Source organism: Protomyctophum parallelum (genome assembly GCF_964188405.1).
Source record: "Protomyctophum parallelum genome assembly, chromosome: 5".
NCBI classification, from domain to species: domain Eukaryota; kingdom Metazoa; phylum Chordata; class Actinopteri; order Myctophiformes; family Myctophidae; genus Protomyctophum; species Protomyctophum parallelum.
This window is the reverse complement of record NC_139702.1, coordinates 9532875-9552406: the sequence shown is the minus strand read 5'-3', so window position 1 is coordinate 9552406 and position 19532 is coordinate 9532875. Positions and strand designations below refer to the sequence as shown.

General features: G+C 45.3%; 1 protein-coding gene across 1 annotated transcript; it reads right to left on the bottom strand.

The window, feature by feature from the left end:
* Nucleotides 1-247: 247 nt before the first annotated feature.
* marchf1 (membrane-associated ring finger (C3HC4) 1) lies at nt 248-17882 on the bottom strand (the record flags this gene model as incomplete). Its single annotated transcript, XM_083765631.1, has 6 exons — nt 248-558; nt 2851-2995; nt 4330-4510; nt 8219-8283; nt 10589-10639; nt 17796-17882. The coding sequence occupies 6 exons, from the start codon at nt 17880-17882 to the stop codon at nt 248-250; spliced, it is 840 nt and encodes a 279-aa protein (XP_083621757.1).
* Nucleotides 17883-19532: the final 1650 nt, after the last annotated feature.

The window sequence follows — 19532 nt, the reverse complement described above, 5'->3', positions numbered from 1 at the left end:
GACACAATGTTCCAGGGACCCCGGCCCACGGACCCCTCTTTGAGAACCACTGCTCTAGTACAGGGTCCTCCTGACCTGTGGGGTCAGGACGACAGCAATCTGAGAACCCATCGTCAAAAAGAATGAAGGAAAAACAGCGCCCTCTTTTCCTTTGAATTTGATGTTAGTCAACAGTCTGTCTCGAGAGACTAGGAAGACAGTGACGCTCCCCCAGACATGGGTGGGATGGAGGGACAAAGCCTCGCTCTCACACAGGGGTCTGTGCGGGCGCCAAGGCAGCCTCCACCGAATACTCCGAGTCTGTTGTGTGTGTGTCCGGGGCGGGGGCGAGCGGAACCTCCACGGCTGCTTCGTGGTGCTTGCCGTTGGCCAGCGTGGCGGCGGCCAGCGTGGAGACGCGCGGCGGGCAGTTCTGCACGGTGATGATGCGGTTGAAGGCCTTGAGGCGGCGCCACAGCTGCAGGTAGACCTTACACTGGATGTACATGAAGATGAGGCCGCTGGTGAAGCCGATGGCCACCACGATGAGCTTGGTCCAGAACGGCCAGTCCAGCACGCCTGCATAAGGGGAATGCCGTGGAGACACGCGAGCATGTGCACACACACACGCACACACACACACACACACACACACACACACACACACACAAGGGCCGCGCACGCACGCATGCACACACGCACACACACACACACACACACACACACACACACACACACACACACACACACACACACACACAGAGTCATTATACTTAGAATTGAAAGCACTTTTTCTGACCTTTTTAATATTATTTCTGACAAAATAATACCCCATATTACAATAAATAAAAAATAAAAAACTACAGAAAATGAAATAAAAAACTATACACACGCAAATCCACCTTAGAAACTAATTAAAACTAAACTGAATTGGAACAGATCAACGTCGAAATGCAATGCAAATGAAAAACTAAAATAGCCAATACACACACACAGTCAGATGCGTGCGCACAAAGTGGACAATCACATACACACACACACACACACACACACACACACACAGAAAACATGATGATTTGTGTTGTGCTGTACAGTACATCTCTGTCGGGTAGAAACCTTGTATGTCCAAAGCCTTAACTTTTCACGAAATGGAAAAAAGGAGTGGGTCCAATGTGGGTATTGTTAATTGGTTAAATATTTATAAAAAACAACAGACGGATTAAACCACTGTCACCTGGCCTTCCGGGGAGGCCTGTAATGCCGTGCCACAGTCATATATTATAGGCGGAAAATGTTCTTTTTAAAATGAGTAAAATGATGTGAGCTTGTAGATCGCCTATCTCTTGCGCGTCACTGCAATACGACGAGGGCATTCATTTATGGAAACAAACATAACGTCTCTGGTGGGTGGAAACAGGATTCAAATTCAAAAACAGCAAAGGTAGCAGATCTAGTGCTTTTGATGCTCTTGTGTGACGCTGTAGTATGATCTAGTAGGGCAAAAAGAGAGTGAGATAAAGAGATGGAACGTGGAGGCCCAAGGTTTCCGTCCGACAGTGACCAATAGCAGTAGCTGTGCTGTGCTTACCCTTCTCGTGATACTTGTAGTTGGCCAGAGAGATTCTCATCAAATCCTCTGAAATCAACATAAGTGTAATATCTCTTTATTCCTTTACGCTCTCTGGAGAAACATATTCTACGTTATGTACAGTATGTGTATGACGACCGTCGTACAACAACTATTTTTATGTTCCTAAAACCAACTAAATATATAATATTCATAGTCTATTATTTAGTCTCTATCCACAGCACAGCACGTCACACCAAACAACTATTTTGTACGAACAAATTCATATGTTTCAAAATATAAAAATTACAAAAATATATGTTTTGCATACTCACGTATGTTTTTTAGAGACAATATTGTGAGAAAATAGATTTCCAGTATAGATGTATGTACTGTATGTATGTGTTTACATACATAGTCACATACAATTGGTTTATTTTGAAACATATTGGTGAAATATTTATGTAATTTTTCTGTGTAGGACAACAGGACACCACAGCACAGCACACCACAGCACAGTACAGCACAATGACAAGTCACAAGGAAAAATAATAGATGACAGACATGGAACAGTGAAAGACTGACACACTGAAATAAGTGATGCCTAGAATGTAATTTCATAAATACTGTATTTTCACTGATCTTAGAAGGGCACAATGTGACCCTCTAAGATCCCTTTTTATAATGAATACAATGAAAATGTATTCTTAAAATTGGGGTTATTGTATTTTGTATTCCTTATCTTCTATTGAGACAATTAGTCTTTGTGTCAAAGACACGAATTTTGGCTCTGTTAGCTCAATGGTACAAATTTCAGCACTTTCAGTGCAGGAAACCGGGTTGAAAGTGCATAAAAGAGGAAAATTACACTTTAATCTTTCAACATGCTGATATAAGCTCAGCAACACGTTGCAGATCTACAAGCTCACAGCTCGTCACTTCATACCAGGATGCAAGCTTGTACATCTGCTATTTTGGAAAAGTTTAATCACTTTGAATCTTTTAACACGTGGAACAGATCATTTTCTAATGTGGGTCCGTGACCAAATATCAATTTTGGGGACACAGTGAGCACTGATGCAAAAGGTTGAATGTTGGGAAATGTACAATCTTTACAGTCACTATTAGGTTTTAATGAATAAAAAGTAATACAAAATAATAATAATAATAATAATAATTTTGTGGTAAACTTTTAAAATCATTAAAAAAAAAAAGTAGGAAACGAAAAAAGGGATATTTATTTTCATAAAATGGGTCCGCGACCCAGGCGTGGGTCCCGACCAGAGTACTGGTGACGTACTGACCATTCCTGCCCACGCGGATCTCGTCTGTGGTCCTCTTGACCAGAACGTAGATGGACCACAGCACACAGCCAATGGCTATCAGGTGGAACAGCACCGAACAGTAGATCTTTCTCCTCTCACTGGTGGACATCTGGAGCTTCTCCCACTGTAGCAGGAGGAACAGAGACATGAGCAGTGATGGACCCGGGATGTTAAAGTATCAATACCCCCATGTAGAAATAAGAAGTAAGTCAAAGTCCGGTATTCAAACTTTACCTTAGTTAAAAGTACCCACGACGGGTTACAAAATATACTTAAAGTCCCCAATAGTAAAAGTAGCCTACTCATTATTCAGAATGTCCTATTTCACAAGAAAATAGCAGATCTACAACCTCTCACTCTTCGCAGTTATATCGGTATATTGCTCTCGGGCAAAAACCTCTCCATATTTTAAAATTTGTGGACATTTTAAGTGTTTTTTAAGTGACCAAGTGTTTGACTGTACCGTTTACATTTCAGCCAATAAAGTATTCAATCAATCAATCAAAGTGTTTTTTTATTTTTATAAATGAATGATCATACTACAGCGTCACACAAAAGCAGATCCAATAGCTTTGTAGCCTGGCATGGCCAGACTAATATCACTGCATACATAATAGTCTGGAACTTCGGTGTTCCAGATTTATTTCCAAGGGGTGGACTGGTTACCAATAGATTTATTTCCAAGGGGTGGACTGGTTACCAATAGATTCCAGATTTATTTCCAAGGGGTGGACTGGTTACCAATAGATTTATTTCCAAGGGGTGGACTGGTTACCAATAGATTCCAGATATATTTCCAAGGGGTGGACTGGTTACCAATAGATTCCAGATTTATTTCCAAGGGGTGGACTGGTTACCAATAGATTTATTTCCAAGGGGTGGACTGGTTACCAATAGATTCCAGATTTATTTCCAAGGGGTGGACTGGTTACCAATAGATTCCAGATTTATTTCCAAGGGGTGGACTGGTTACCAATAGATTCCAGATTTATTTCCAAGGGGTGGACTGGTTACCAATAGATTCCAGATTTATTTCCAAGGGGTGGACTGGTTACCAATAGATTCCAGATTTATTTCCAAGGGGTGGACTGGTTACCAATAGATTCCAACATTACAGCTAAAAAGTCTCACTTTGAATAGTGGTCTCTGATTGCCATTGGTCACCCACAACTCTGGGGTGAGCGAAATGTAATACCAGACCAATCTCCCCAGAGATAATGTTTTTCCTGTGGAAGATTTGTCTGGTTTCCAGGCTACAAGCTTTGAGCTTGTGGATCTTTTAGTTTTTGTTCACTTTGAGAACCAGCTCTTTTTAGAGAGTCCAAAATATTTGGTGCAAGAGGGTCCAGTAATGTGGCCTGTGTGTGCCTTGCGTAGTACCTTGCGTAGCGGCGCGCGTGTGTGTGTGTGTGCGTGTACAGTACCTTGCGTAGCGGCGTGTGTGTGCGTGTACAGTACCTTGCGTAGTGGCTTGAGCTGCGTCTCCATGATGAAGTCGTACTTGCAGAGCTCACAGCAGCGCGTGTCTGACGACTTGATCCACTGGTTGAGACAGTCCTGGTGGACGAAGCGCAGGCTCCCGGTGCAGTGGCACGGAGTGATCAGAGGATAGTCCTCTTCTCCCTCACAGTGGCAGATCCTGCACACGCACACACACACACACACACACACAGGCGCACACACACACAGGCGTGTGCGCACGCAAGCACACACAGACGCACGCACGCACACACAGACGCACGCATGCACACACACACACACACACACACACACACACACACACACACACACACACACACATATATTCAGGCATCATGAAAGGTGAAAGATATTGTTTTGTGCGAAGAAAACCATACAATGATGATCCCTAAACTTCTTTGACTTTTTTCGACACGTTGTGACTAAGCTTGTATAGATCGGCTATTTTAACTATTCAAAAATGTTTTTCAAAATCATTAAAAAAAAGGCCAATCCACAACGTATCGTTGTAGATTGGCTAGTGTAACTATTTAAAAAAGTTTATCAAAATAGTAAAAAATGGCTAGGACTATAGGACTAGGGGTAAGGGGTAAAGGGCCCTCTTGTCTTTCCAGGTCTACATGGGTTAAGTGTGCAGCCATTGGTGCACAATTTAATGATTGCATACACAGAGGGGTGCGTCTCTCTCTCTCTCTCTCTCTCTCCCTCGCTCACACACACACATACTTGCAGACCTCCACCTCGGAGTCGTCAGAGCAGGGGAACGTGGTGCCGCCGTTCTCCCCAAAGTGCACGTGGTCGTCGTTGTTCTGCGGCGCGGGCACAGACATGTCTCCGCCCCCGGCGCCCGTCTCCTGGTAGCGCTTGGTGATAAGCTCCTCCCCATCCTCTGCGGGCGGCGCCGGCGATGACGAGCTGCTTCCCTCGACCTTCTGCTCCCTCTCTCCATCATCGCCATGGTCTCTCTCTCCATCAGTGCCATCTTCTCTCTCTCCATCAGCACCATGGTCTCTCTCTCCATCAGTGCCATCTTCTCTCTCTCCATCAGCACCATGGTCTCTCTCTCCATCAGTGCCATCTTCTCTCTCTCCATCATCGCCATGGTCTCTCTCCCCATCAGCGCCATGCTCCATCTCTCCATGCGACGACTCCCTCTGTCATCAGAGCATGCCTTTTTACACCCGTTTTCAACTTAGCTTCTTCATATAATTGGTCCTCACTAATCGTAAAATCAGAAACCTCTTATCTTTAACTTTCTGTGTTTTTCTTGGGTTCTTTTTTTCCCCCCGTAAATAATCGCCCTACTTTATCATACCGTCATTTGGGTGTGAATGTCCCCGCACTATTGGAGAATGACTATTTATACATTTTTCCCGACCGGCGTCGGTGGTCGCTCTAGCACCGTTCCCATTTTGTTGCGCAATCGTCCTTGTGTATTGGCTGCCTCTGCATGCTTGCTTCTCTCTGCAATGACCATTCTGGCTATAGCCTAGTAAGTAAATAGTAAGTACATTTTATTTATAAAGCACCTTTCGAAACCAAGTTACAAGGTGCTGAACAATTGACACGCCTACCTACCCTATAGGTGCAGTAAATGCAGTTGCTCCCTATAGTCTCATCGATCTTGAATATTGTCCCCCCACTTTTTACGTCCCGGCGGCACCACTGCGCACAGTGTCACACAAAAGTAGCAAAAGTAGCAGATCTGCAAGCTCGAACTGCGTGTTTCAAGCTTGTAGACCTGCTACTTTAGCTGTTGTGAATGTAAATCCTGAAAAGTTAAGTTTTGGACATACTGTATGAGGTTTCTGCTCTTCAGAGACGATACGGTATTAAAATTAATCTCGGTCTAACCCACGTACCAGTGACATTGTTGAATCCGAGCTAATAGAAACGGCATGAATACAGGCTTATATTTTTGAAAAGGCTTAGACAAATTTGGAAAATGTATTTATTTTGGTAGTAAAATATATCTTATATGCTGATACCTTTGTACTTTTACGCAAGTGATGGGGTTCCAGGAAAAAGTTGTTAAAATGGCATCACAATCATTTTATCCATTTAAATGTTGGCTATCCAAAAATAGCAGATATACATTACAAGCTCAGTGTCACTTCATGCCACGCTGCGAGCTTGTACATCTGCTATTTTTGGAAAATATTAGAAAGAATATTGAAAACATTTTGAAGATTTTTTCTTGAAAGGAATTGTACTTGCAACAGTATTTTGTCTTGTGGTATTGCTACTTTTACTTTAAAGGGATATTTCACTTTCAAAAATGGTAATTTTATCATGTACTCAGTCTTATGTGAACACCCCAGACAGGTTTTAAGTTGATTGATTCCTTTTTTTATTTTATAAATTTTATTCTGGAAAGGCTCCTCCCTCCTCCAGTCCACGCAGGAGGAAGAATTATTAAAAATAAATGAAAACAGAATGAAAAACCACGGCCCCTCACGTATTAGAAGGGCAATATCTGTCACCAGAAAAATGAATGTGTTTTCAATGAATGTAGATGATAAAATGACCAAAAGTTTAGTAAAAAAAATAAGAAAAAAAAAGAATGTGAGTTACCTCCTCCGCCACTGCCCTCTGCGCGCCTCCTCCTCTCTTCCCTGAAGCAGAAGAAGACCCCCCACTGCTGCTGGCACTGCCACGCTGCTTCAGCCCCCCTTCCCCCTCCGCTTGCCCGTTCTCCGGCGGGGCCTGGTTCTCCTTCTCCTCCTCCTCTTCGCTCCCTTCCTGGGAGCAGACGGACTGCAGCTCCATGACCTGATCCATGGTGACCTCATCCATAGCCTCATCCTTGACCTCATCCCTGACCTCATCCTTCACCTCATCCATGACCTCATCCATGACCTCATCCCTGACCTCATCCCTGACCTGATTCGTGGCCCTCTCGTCGCCACCCGTCTCGCTGCGGAGCCGGCCTCCTCTCCGGGCCTTCTCCTTGCTCCAGCTGCGCGCCTCAGTCCACGCCTCCCCGCCGTCATCCTCGGTCGACGAGTCCTCCCAGTCTTGGGCGCGCGTGGGCAACTGGCGCTCCCGGCGCACCCCCCCCGGCGTCCGCACCACCCTCTTCTTCTCCACCTTCTTCTCGGGGCTGGGGTCGGAGCCCACGCCGGGAGGAGGGGGGCTCTGTTTGGCGGCGTCCGCCGAGGCGCTGCTACTCGTCTTGCGGTGGTGACGGCGTTTCACCTGCTTCTTCTGGGGCGTCCCGGGGGTCGACGGGCCCACCTTCACCGAGGCGGCCTCCTGCTTCTTCTGGGGCGTCTGCACCTTCACCGAGGTGTCCTCCTGCTTCTTCTGGGGCGTCTGCACCTTCACCGAGGTGTCCTCCTGCTTCCTCTGGGGCGTCTGCACCTTCACTGCGGCGGCCTCCTGCTTCCTCTGGGGCGCCTGCACCTTCACCGACGTGTCCTTCTCCACGGGGCTGAGCGCACACACGCACACACACACAATTGTTCAAATATGAAACAGACAACAGAAACCAAACATAAAAAAAACTGCTTGACATAAACTACAACAATACAGCATTTTTTCAAATTAAGAGTAAGGCAAGGCTGGAAAGAGCTGGAGACATGATATCTACACAGTAGATATACAGTATACCCATATTTGTCGCAGGCCCGGCCTGCATCCAGCCCTAGCTCGCACCCTGTGGAGACAGAAGCTCCGGAGACCCCCAGCGCGCCACCAAGTGACTGGCCAGAGGCCCCCGGACCCCCCGCCCCCCAGCTCACGACGGGCTACAAACCGGGCTACTTTTGCTACTTTTGAATTTGAATCCTAAAAAGTCAGAGTTTTTGGACATAATAAAGGAGGCGTTCTGCTCAGTGGTTACCAGGTGGAGAGACAGGTGTCTTACCTGCATATGTCCTGCGTTGAGGGAGCGGCCGGCGTTTGAGAAGCCTTTTTTGCAGAGTTACTGGCCTGCAATGAACCAACAACACAACAACCTCTTAAGTCTTGTTAACACCGATTCAATGTCATCACCACGTCTTAACGTGAAATAAGCAGTAATATGATTCTATAATCAAATATAAATCAATGTTATTTTAATGCAGTGTTACGCTATATACTGTGTGTAGTATGTCGTTGTATACCGTCTACTAACCATTGAATTCGGTGACTGTATATACTGTATACGTGTGCATGTTGTGCGTGTGCAGTGAATAATTATGGTTTACCCTCCGAAAAAAAGCCTAGAACACACCACTGTATTAAAACAGTTTGACTGTTTTACACGCTTAACCCGCATTTTAATCAACCCCCCTTCACTGCCGAGATTGTTGTATTACCTTTAGAGCATACGCTGAATTATTTGGGCTTTTAATCCGCGAAAATCCAGCGAAAAAAGCTCCCGTGGTATGTTGTGATCCGAGCGTATCATCCACCATCTTGGTGCACCCGGAAGACGCACACAAGACTCGTCTCAATGAGGCGTTGTACCCCATGCATTTCCATTGGCCTCAATTTCCCAGAAGCCCTAGCAGCCCACAGCATGTGAGGATTTCCGGTTTCGTCATCAAAACGAAACCATCTATTCTCTATCTCCGCGACGAAGACGGATTTTCTTTTTATTTATTACAATACAGCGGATTAAACACATAAAACAAAAGGCGGATATAGCGGGGTTGGCAGCGACAGTAACCTGGAGTAATCCATTCCCGGCACGGAAACTGTTTTAATGGTAAATAAGCCATTAGGTGGTCTACTGTGAAAACCTGTATCTGTAGTATGATCAAGCATACTAAAAAGTTTAAATATGAAGTTTCTGTCCGACAGCGACTGTGGAGGTACTCATGACAAAACGACGACGTTGAAATGAATATTGCAAATTCATCGCAGTACAGAAAAACAAAGTACGTACATAATTATTACAAACTACTGTAAGAACATGCTGTTCTCATTCTAACATGATGAATGGGCAGTCACCTACCCCTTATCTTATATAGTTGTTCTCATTCTAACATGATGAATGGGCAGTCACCTACCCCTTATCTTATATAGTTGTTCTCATTCTAACATGATGAATGGGCAGTCACCTACCCCTTATCTTATATAGTTGCTGTCGGGCAGAAACCTCTTGTCTCCATGCCGTATTTTAACTTTTTGTGTTTTTGTGGTAAATGAACGTCCTACTTGATCATACTACAGCGTCACACAAAGGCATCACATGTAGCAGATCCACAGGCTCAAAGTGACACGTTTTGAGCTTGTAGATCTGCTACTTTTGAATGTGAACAGTTTTGGACATATGAGGTTTCCGGCCGACAGAGACGATATACCGCTCCATCTCACTACATTTTCTCTGTGTCTCTCTGTACCCTTCCGTGCTCTCTCTCCCTTCTCTTTTTGGTTACGTTCCTATACAGTAGCTCTCCATCACTGTCTGTCTGTCTGTCTGTGTGGCGTCACCTCTCCAGCTATAGCTCATAAGACTCCATCACTGTCTGTCTGTCTGTCTGTGTGGCGTCACCTCTCCAGCTATAGCTCATAAGACTCCATCACTGTCTGTCTGTCTGTCTGTCTGTGTGGTGCTACCTCTACCTCTCTCTATATAGCTCATAAGTAGGGATGTGTAAATGTGTCCAAAATGAAAATCGATTTGTATCATTCAATATTAACGATTAATCGATTAATCGAATTTGGGGGGGGGGGGGGGGTCTTTTTTTTTTTTTTTTTTTATAATTCTTTTTTTTTTTTTTTTAATGAACCCTACAAATAAAAAAAAATCTTCCCCCCAAGGGGTACCTAAGTCAAAAAAGTTTGGGAACCCCTGATGTAGTTGATTAATAATAATTGTAACTCTTGAGAGTTAATAAGGGTCCATTTGGTTACTAACTTCATCTTTTAAATGAGGACCACTGGTGGTCCCTGGACCACTGTTGATCCAATTGATCACCATAGCAACCCCAGCCTAGGCCTTATTAGGTAAATTCCCAACACCTGCTAAATCCTCCAAACCTGTATCTTGATTGGAATCAATCTCCACTCACACTCCTCTCTCAGTCATGCAGCTACACAGACACATCCCAGGCACACTTTGGTAGGCCTATAGCCCTGATCTGTTTGGATGACAATATTGCCTTTCCAACAGATTTTCATTAAAAAAAAAAAACGATTATCGATTATTAATTTTCATAATCGATTTCGGGTCCTATCAACGATAATCGATTAATCGATTAATCGGACCCATCCCTACTCATAAGACTCTCTGACGTTCAGTCGTTACCTTGGAGACGTTGCTGGATCGACTCCCTGACTTCCCAGGGGCTTTCCCCCCCTGCAGAGAGAGAGAGAGAGAGAGAGAAACAGCTGATGAGAATCTTCGGTTATATTTTTTTCCCGGTCAATGTTGGCCTATTAATTATGACATTCCCAGAATAAGGCCCCTTTTACACGAGAACGCTGTCCATAGACAACGTTTGTGGGGGTCCGTTTAGACAAGAGCGGCGTCTTCGGGGGTCGTGAACGGAGTTGCACCACTCAGTTCACACGGGTGTGATTTTCCCTCCTAACATTGGAATCAGTATCAGCTGAACAAGTTGAGTTCCAGTTGTCAGCAGCAGAACTTGTTTGGCTGTGTGTGTGTGTGTGTGTGTGTGTGTGTGTGTGTGTGTGTGTGTGTGTGTTACCTCACTCTGACCTCAGGTAAAGCCAACCAATCCTCTTACTGCTCTGCAATGTGCCTACTATTTACAGCAACATTGACCACGGAAACCCCATATTGTTGAACCGGAGTTCTATGCTAGAGTCTTTTCTGTTATGGTGTGGGGAAAAAGCTTCAGCTGAAAATAACCGATCGATATATAAGCGCTCGTCCATCTGCTATTTTCCTGCGAACGTCTTCCCCACAGGATGCCGAGGTTTAAGTGGTTTAACCATGAAGAGCTTACAATAACATAACATACTTGAAAAAGACCAGAAACATCGAAAAGACAGAAACGTCATATCTGCTGCTGCGTAAATATACACATTTGGAGCATTCAAAAGTGAGACGCGAGCCCCTGCTTCATGTGTTTCATGATTCTGTTTTTACGGTCAGCACCAAGAAACGGAAGAATGATGAGCTTTGAGGCCATCACACTGACCGCATTAGGTGAGGCAGTCGGGAAAGTAACGAACACACTGCTCAGTAGCCTATGAACTCTCGGTAGTCTGAACTGCAACCTCTGTGCTTAGACTGTCTAACATGCTTATTATTCATATAAATGAAAAAAAAAAAACATTTATTGCAATGAAATGTCATCACATATTTGGCTTTGAAGCTCCACAACAACCTGCGCAACCTCCCCTATAGAGCGGCGCAGTCCCTCCCCCTTTCAGAACAACCAACGGCCCAGGAAATGAAAACACAATGCATTTCCCCATAGGCAGTTTTTATTTAATTTATTTAAAGACCTTTTAAGCGTCGAACGAAGCCAACACTTGTCGTGACAAATCATGACAACACACACAATATTTTGGACCAAACAAAGAAGAAAAACAAAAAATTAGTTTGGCCCGAAATATTGTGTGTGTTGTCATGATTTGTCACGACAAGAGTTGGCTTCGTACGACGCTTAAAAGGTCTTTAAATAAATTAAAGGTATATTCAGTGATTTCACTTAATTCAAATATCACTTATTTTTTTGTTTTGTTGTGATAATCCTCCCTACTATAGAGTGTGCTGGCCATATAAGGAGTTCCTCCCTGTCCCCAGTTAACCCCTGGGGGTCAAAAAACCTTAGGTTTCGTTTTTGACTCTCTATCCTGATTGGACGAAAGGCTGGGTCCCACAGCCAAAAACGAAACCTAAGGTTTTTTGAGTGAAATCACTGAATATACCTTTAAATAAGAACTGCCTATGGGGAAATGCACTGCGTTTTCATTTCCTGGGCCGTTCGTTGTTCTGAAAGGGGGAGGGACTGTGCCGCTCTATAGCAGAGGGATGAGAACAGACATAAGAGTGTGTGCTAGCCTAGTACGTACGACTGTGGAGGTGGAGGGAGCATTGTAGTAATGCGAGGCAATGTGAGCTTGTAGATCTGCTATTTTCTGGGCCATATGACTTCAAATGGATAGCACCATTATTTCAAATCTTTGTCTCGATGACATTGTGTGTGTGTGTGTGTGTGTGTGTGTGTGCGCGTGTCCATCCGTCTGTTACCAGCTAATCTCCGGCACCGTTAACCCGATCGGTGCCAAATTTTGTACGCACACTACCTGGATGCCAACGATGAACCTCTATCCCAAATTTTCCAGAACGGCTTGTTATAGGCGGACTTTTGAAAAACACATTCTTTGATATTTCTCTAACAGATTCTGTCCAAAAATCCCGGGAATCGTTACACTCTATAGTCATGTGTTCAAGACGGATCTGTCCGATATTTCATCCATCCTAATTGTCTAACATTGGCTTTCAAAGTTTGCAGGATTGGCCCGTTTTTAACAAAAAGCCTCAAATCATGAACGCAGCGTGCAATTTACGTGAAATCTTTCAATGACTAGGCTGAGGAATATATTATATATCCCACCCTTTTCACATTGGCCTGTTAGTATAGTGCCACCAACAAAATGCCTCAAATCATCCAATTGTCAACCAAGGCGTAAGAAGAAATGGCACCCTTTTCACATTTGCCTATTATAGCGCCACCAGGAGGCCACAACCCGACCTGCCCTGGTGGAGACCTGTGCCTCGAGGGGCACAAAAATAGTTTTCACTATTTTTGTACGTCACCATTTGATTGTACAATGAAGTACAATACAGGGTCACGTGGTTAATACGTTTAATACATTTAGTTGATTATAAAGATCTATTTGAATGTTTTCGTGTCGATCTATTGAAATACATATTATTTTTGTATCTACTTCTTGATTCATGGATTGATCTACACAAGCAAGATTACGTTGGTATTACAGTACGTTGGTTCTTGGTTCTAAATATTGGTTCAAATTCCAAATTAATCCGATATATTTTGGGTTAACTGCCCAGCCTTAGGGGGGAGTTTGGCCACTGACAAGCTGTTATTAAGGTAGCAGTGAGAGTTGAGCATGTAACAGTGAATGTCGGTCTGATTGAACCACTGGACCACTGGTTGTATGTGATTGGAAGGTGTATGTTTGTGTACAGGACTGGCTTGGCCTCTGGTCTATTATGGAGCATCTACCAATGCTCCATAATATTTTGACTATTATTTATTATCATACGATATATGGTTCTATTCACTTTATAGATTTTTTAAAAGAAGAATTTCATTGTAGAACGACCATATTATATATACTGTGTATATATATATATACAGTATATACAAGTAAGACGCGCAAACGCGGGAAGCGAACGCAGCTCGTGTGTGTGTGTGTGTTACAGCTGTGCCCTGTGTGTGTGTGTGTGTGTGTGTGTGTGTGTGTGTGTGTGTGTGTGTGTGTGCTACAGCTCCGCCCTCTGGTGGCGGGCGGGTGGTGTCACAGCGGGACAGACAGACAGACAGACACACACACAGACAGACAGACATGATCTGCAGGGTCTCATAGTTAGTGCTCACTGCGTTCGCAAAAAGCATTCGGGTGGTGCAAAGTGCCTGCCCACCACCGCGGAAGTCGTGGATTCAAATCTACTGCTGTACATCTGGATTTGTTGTGCATCTACACGAACACAATTGGCATGTGGTTGGGGGGGATAAGTGTCGCTGCATGTATTGTATTCCTGTACGGACTGGGTCAGCGGTGCCAAGTGTCACTGCATGTATTCCTATACGGGCTGTCTGTCAGTAGGGAGTGTCGGGCGGGGAGGGGGGAGTATGAGGACGAAGGCTCTTCTACGTCATCTTGGTGGGGGCTCCTCGCTGGTAGGTAAGTCAGTGGCAGTGACAACAAAATGTGTGGGGGGGAATAAATAATGGCTGTATGTGAGGCATATAGTGAGGAGTACTTAGAGTGAAGATACTTCTACTCTAAGTACAGTGTAGAGCAAAGGTTCCCAAACTGCGACCCCACAAAATAATCATGTTTGAGCTGGCGATCTCCCATCCTGACAATCACTTTGAATTGTAGGCATTACGTTTAACTCGGTTCCACAGTTAAATATTGTGGGGAAAATTGTGAGCTTGTAGATCTGCTATTTTCACCGTATGTGCCTCTTCCTTATGTAATACTTTGACTTTAAAAAGGACTTAAAGGTCATTAATTGCAACTGTAGAAATGTGAAAAAAGCCTGTACACACTTTCTGTTGGTTTGTTTAGTGTTGAGTGAGAAAACAATTCATTCATGTACATTAGGCTGATCATCTGCCAAAAATAATCAGAGTCAATGTTCAAAGTATGATTGGCTGTTATTCCGCACATTCTGGGGAGGAAGCAATGGAGTGGAGTCGGCTATTACTGAAGGTGAATGTCGTGGGGTTAAGAATTGAAAGCTAAAGTAAATGTTAGGTGGGGGGTCCTTGGGTTAGTTCCCACTTTGAGAACCAATAGTCCCACAACCAATAGTCAGACAACCAATAGTCAGACAACCACTGTTTCATATATGTTTTTTGACACAAATGTAAGCGGATCCCAGTGAATACAACGATAGATGGGGAGCGAGTGGCGCCTGGATCAACATGTCTGCTCCGGGTCTGCTCATGAGGAGCGCGGGATGCGCAGCATGAATCTCACCACAATCCAGGTCTAGTCGCCCGTGGAACGAAACAAGCACATGCGCGACAATTTCACGGGATCACGCCCGGGAAAACACGCTTGTGTTATCGCTCCCTCTCCTTCTTTTCTCCATCCAAAATAAACGCACGCCTCGCATTGAAAATGAATTACTAGACGCGTCAGTCGAAAAGGCTTTGAGGCCTAGTGAAGAAACGTAACCTGATCATTTTTAATCAGATGATAGAGTCTTTGTTAACGGAATTCTGTATGTATTTTTGTCAGGTGAAACCTGACTAATGAAAGCTCATGCACAGCAGGAAAGCCACAAGAAAACACAGTCACTGAACCATGCACAGATACGTCGGAAAACGAACGCAAACAACGGCCGCGGGACAACGGACACAGCGCCTGTTTCACCGGACACATTGTGACTATGTCATCATTCCTTGTTTATATAAAACATTGGCTGTCGGACTACTGTACTGTACTGTACTGTACTGTACTGTACTGTACTGTACTGTACTGTACTGTACTGTACTGTACTGTACTGTACTGTACTGTACTGTACTGTACTGTACTCCCTCTCATCATGTACTCTCATCATGTACTCCCTGTCGTCATGCTACACCATAGTCTGCACTGCACTATGCTCTGTGCTGGTGTTACACTAACACTACTCACATGCGTAAGCCCGGACCATCAAAATTGAGGTCCGGGGCTAGGCTAGGCTAGGCTAGGCTAGGCTAGGCTAGGCTAGGCTAAACTTCCGCTCGCTCGAGCGATTGAGTTATACTTCCGGCAGTCTTCCGGGTGCTTCAAAACGTAACTTCCACTGAAATGAATAGCGGGGGGCGGGGCTAACGCTCCGGTTCGGTCTCTATCCTTTTATTACTCTATGGTTGGTACCCTAAACAGACAGACAGACAGACAATACTGTAGGCTGTAGGGACACACATTGCTGTTCATTGGAGTGGCTGCAGCTGCTGCACCACTCAAAAACTATAGGGAAGTGGAAAAGCAACAGTTAGTTTATGTGTGCATGCATGTGCAACTGTGCATATTAGCTATTCGACCATCGATGCTGGGGTTGAAGTGGTTAAAAATACTCAGTATAGAAGGATCCCCCGAGGGATGGAGCAGTGCTAAAAGGCTTGTGTAACAATACAGTAGGAACGCCATCTAAAGTGCTTCAAGTGTGAGTGTGTGTGTGTGTGTGTGTGTGTGTGTGTGTGTGTGTGTGTGTGTGTGTGTGTGTGTGTGTGTGTGTGTGTGTGTGTGTGTGTGTGTGTGTGTGTGTGTGTGTGTGACTGATCATGTGTGTAAAAGACAGACAGACAGTCCCTCCCAACGTGACACACTGATACACAAAGTGACAAACTGAACAGTAAAAGTGTATCAAGCCTGTGTGGACACTGGAAAATGAAATTCGTTGAAAGTCGTTAAACTGGCAAAATAATCATGGATTGAAAATGTATTTTCCTTTTCTTTTATTAATTTATGTTTTCCCATTTTCCCTCTCCCGTCCAATTAGCCTCCCTGGTGACGCCCCCTGGGGTCCTCCACTTTGAAAAGCCATGTTTTAGATCAGTGATTCTCAAAGTGGGGTCCGTGGACCCTTGGGGGTCCTTGAGGGGGTTCAAGGGAGTCCCCAGAAAAATGTGTTATAGATTGGTTCTTTTCAAAAGAATCTAGAAAGAAACCTGAAAAATGTAGAATATGTTTGAAACATTATAACAGTAATCTTGTACACGTATGGGGGGTCCCTGCATGGCACGAAATATTTCCAGAAGTGGGCCACGGGCCAAATACATAATTCATGTAAATCTGGGGTTCTTTCTTTGACATGAAAAGGTTTGAGAAGCACTGTTTTCCTCATTACCTCCTTCTTGTCTAGTTTGTAGCGAAGGACCCAGCTCATTCTGGTCTAGTTTGTAGCAAAGGACCCAGCTCATTCTGGTCTAGTTTGTAGCGAAGGACCCAGCTCATTCTGGTCTAGTTTGTAGCGAAGGACCCAGCTCATTCTGGTCTAGTTTGTAGCGAAGGACCCAGCTCATTCTGGTCTAGTTTGTAGCGAAGGACCCAGCTCATTCTGGTCTAGTTTGTAGCGAAGGACCCAGCTCATTCTGGTCTAGTTTGTAGCGAAGGACCCAGCTCATTCTGGTCTAGTTTGTAGCGAAGGACCCAGCTCATTCTGGTCTAGTTTGTAGCGAAGGACCCAGCTCATTCTGGTCTAGTTTGTAGCGAAGGACCCAGCTCATTCTGGTCTAGTTTGTAGCGAAGGACCCAGCTCATTCTGGTCTAGTTTGTAGCGAAGGACCCAGCTCATTCTGGTCTAGTTTGTAGCGAAGGACCCAGCTCATTCTGGTCTAGTTTGTAGCGAAGGACCCAGCTCATTCTGGTCTAGTTTGCCAACAAGGTCAACTAGTGGAATGAATAGTCGACTAGTTGAATAGTCGACTAGTTGCTTAAAGCCCTAGTTTGGAGCGAGGGGGAATCACTCTCCTCATTCTTGTCTAGTTTGGAGCGAGGGGGAATCACTCTCCTCATTCTTGTCTAGTTTGGAGCGAGGGGGAATCACTCACCTCATTCTTGTCTAGTTTGGAGCGAGGGGGAATCACTCACCTCATTCTTGTCTAGTTTGGAGCGAGGGGGAATCACTCACCTCATTCTTGTCTAGTTTGTAGCGAGGGGGAATCACTCACCTCATTCTTGTCTAGTTTGTAGCGAGGGGGAATCACTCACCTCATTCTTGTCTAGTTTGGAGCGAGTGGGAATCACTCACCTCATTCTTGTCTAGTTTGTAGCGAGGGGGAATCACTCACCTCATTCTTGTCTAGTTTGGAGCGAGGGGCACTCTTGCTGGATGTCTCGCGTCCCGTCGCCGCCACAGAGATCTGCTGTACAGGCATGCTGCTGCTGCTCCCAGTCCCTCCTTGCTCTTATTCCCAGCACAGCATTCCCAGTCAGCCGTCACCGCCACCACAACAACCCACTGCACACCACGTCCAGGAGCGCTGTCCCATCCGTGAGCGCCGTCCGATCGGTCGATGGACGGACGGACGGACGGACGGACGTACGTACGTTCAGAGACAGATGGACAGAAAAAGAGATCCAAAGGCACTTCTCTCCTCCCCAACGCCGGGATGAGAAGAGAGGAGAGGAGATGATGGAACGGGTCACCGTGGTAACAGGCAGGCGGCGCGTGAGATGGGGGGCGTGCGAGCGGTTGTCATGCCGACAGGGAGACCCACACAACAGCCTTCACCTTTACGTCCTTCCTGCTGAGGGGGGGGGGGGGGGGGGGCCAAGAGGAAGAGAGAGAGAGACTTCAGCATAGGGCTGCAACAGTTAAAGTCATCAATAATTCTAATTCAATACAAAATATTGATGACTAAAACAAAATACATCGCATGGATGCACCTGGGACGTATCCTCAGTGATGTTTCCTGAGCCCAACAGGGTTTCGGTTCTACCAACATCATACCCCTCACTCAGGCGACCCAGCCGAGGTTGATCAAATCCCGACTTACGTCCCAGTAGCTACCCTCGATCAGTCCATCAGGGAATGAGCAAGGCCACACAATACGTTGCTCCGGAACTACTCTGCCGGGACTGGGAGAACCAAATTCTGGCGCGTGGAAGGACTAGGCTCTGTGGGTTGACTCCTGTCCGGGCCCCTCCTACGTCTCACTCCTGCTCTCACCAGGCCCAGGACCTGTGCATTGCACCAGACTCCCAGCACCAGGCGCTCCATTCAGGAGTGGTGGATTATAATGGCCCTCCTAAAGGCCTCACCAAGGTTTGTTGGGCTTCCTCCTCACGGAGAACACAGGCTGGGGCGCTGACCCATACTGCTCACCCGGATGCCGTCTACATTCCGGCTGTCACCCGTCTCTCCGGTGGTCACCAGACTATACCCGGTTGTCACATAGTCTATTCCTATGAGTCACTATAAATAGAATAACTATAACAGATTTTTCCTGAGGTCAACGGGGTTTCGGGTCTACCAAGATCATACCCCAAACTCAGGCGATCAAATCCCGTCTTACGTCCCAGTAGCTACCCTCGATCAGTCCATCAGGGAATGAGCAATGCCACACAATCCGTTGCTCCGGAACTACTCTGCCGGGACTGGATGAAAAAAACGTCTTCTCTATTTTGGGCATGTTATTAGAGGAGAACATGTTCAAAAGCAACAAATAGGTTAAAAGAATAATAGCATCTAAATATAATCTACAAGCTCACACCACATTGCGCAAATCGCTTCTCGGTTATTCAATTAATGGAAAAAGTAATCTGATAGAATAATGGCTAATAAAAGCATACCTGGGCCTCAGTCGGAGCAGAGAACAGGTGCATGTACAGTACAACTCCAGTGTGACGATGTGAGCGTGTAGCTTGGAAGGCTGCGGCCGCTGTGCATGCTGGGTAATAAATGAGACGCATACGTCCCATGAGGCTTAGGGATTTAACTAACCCCAATCCCCTCTAGTTGCTAGCGGTTGTGTTAATGAGCTTATTAGGTTGTGTACTGTGCATGCATCTCTCTCTCTCTCTCT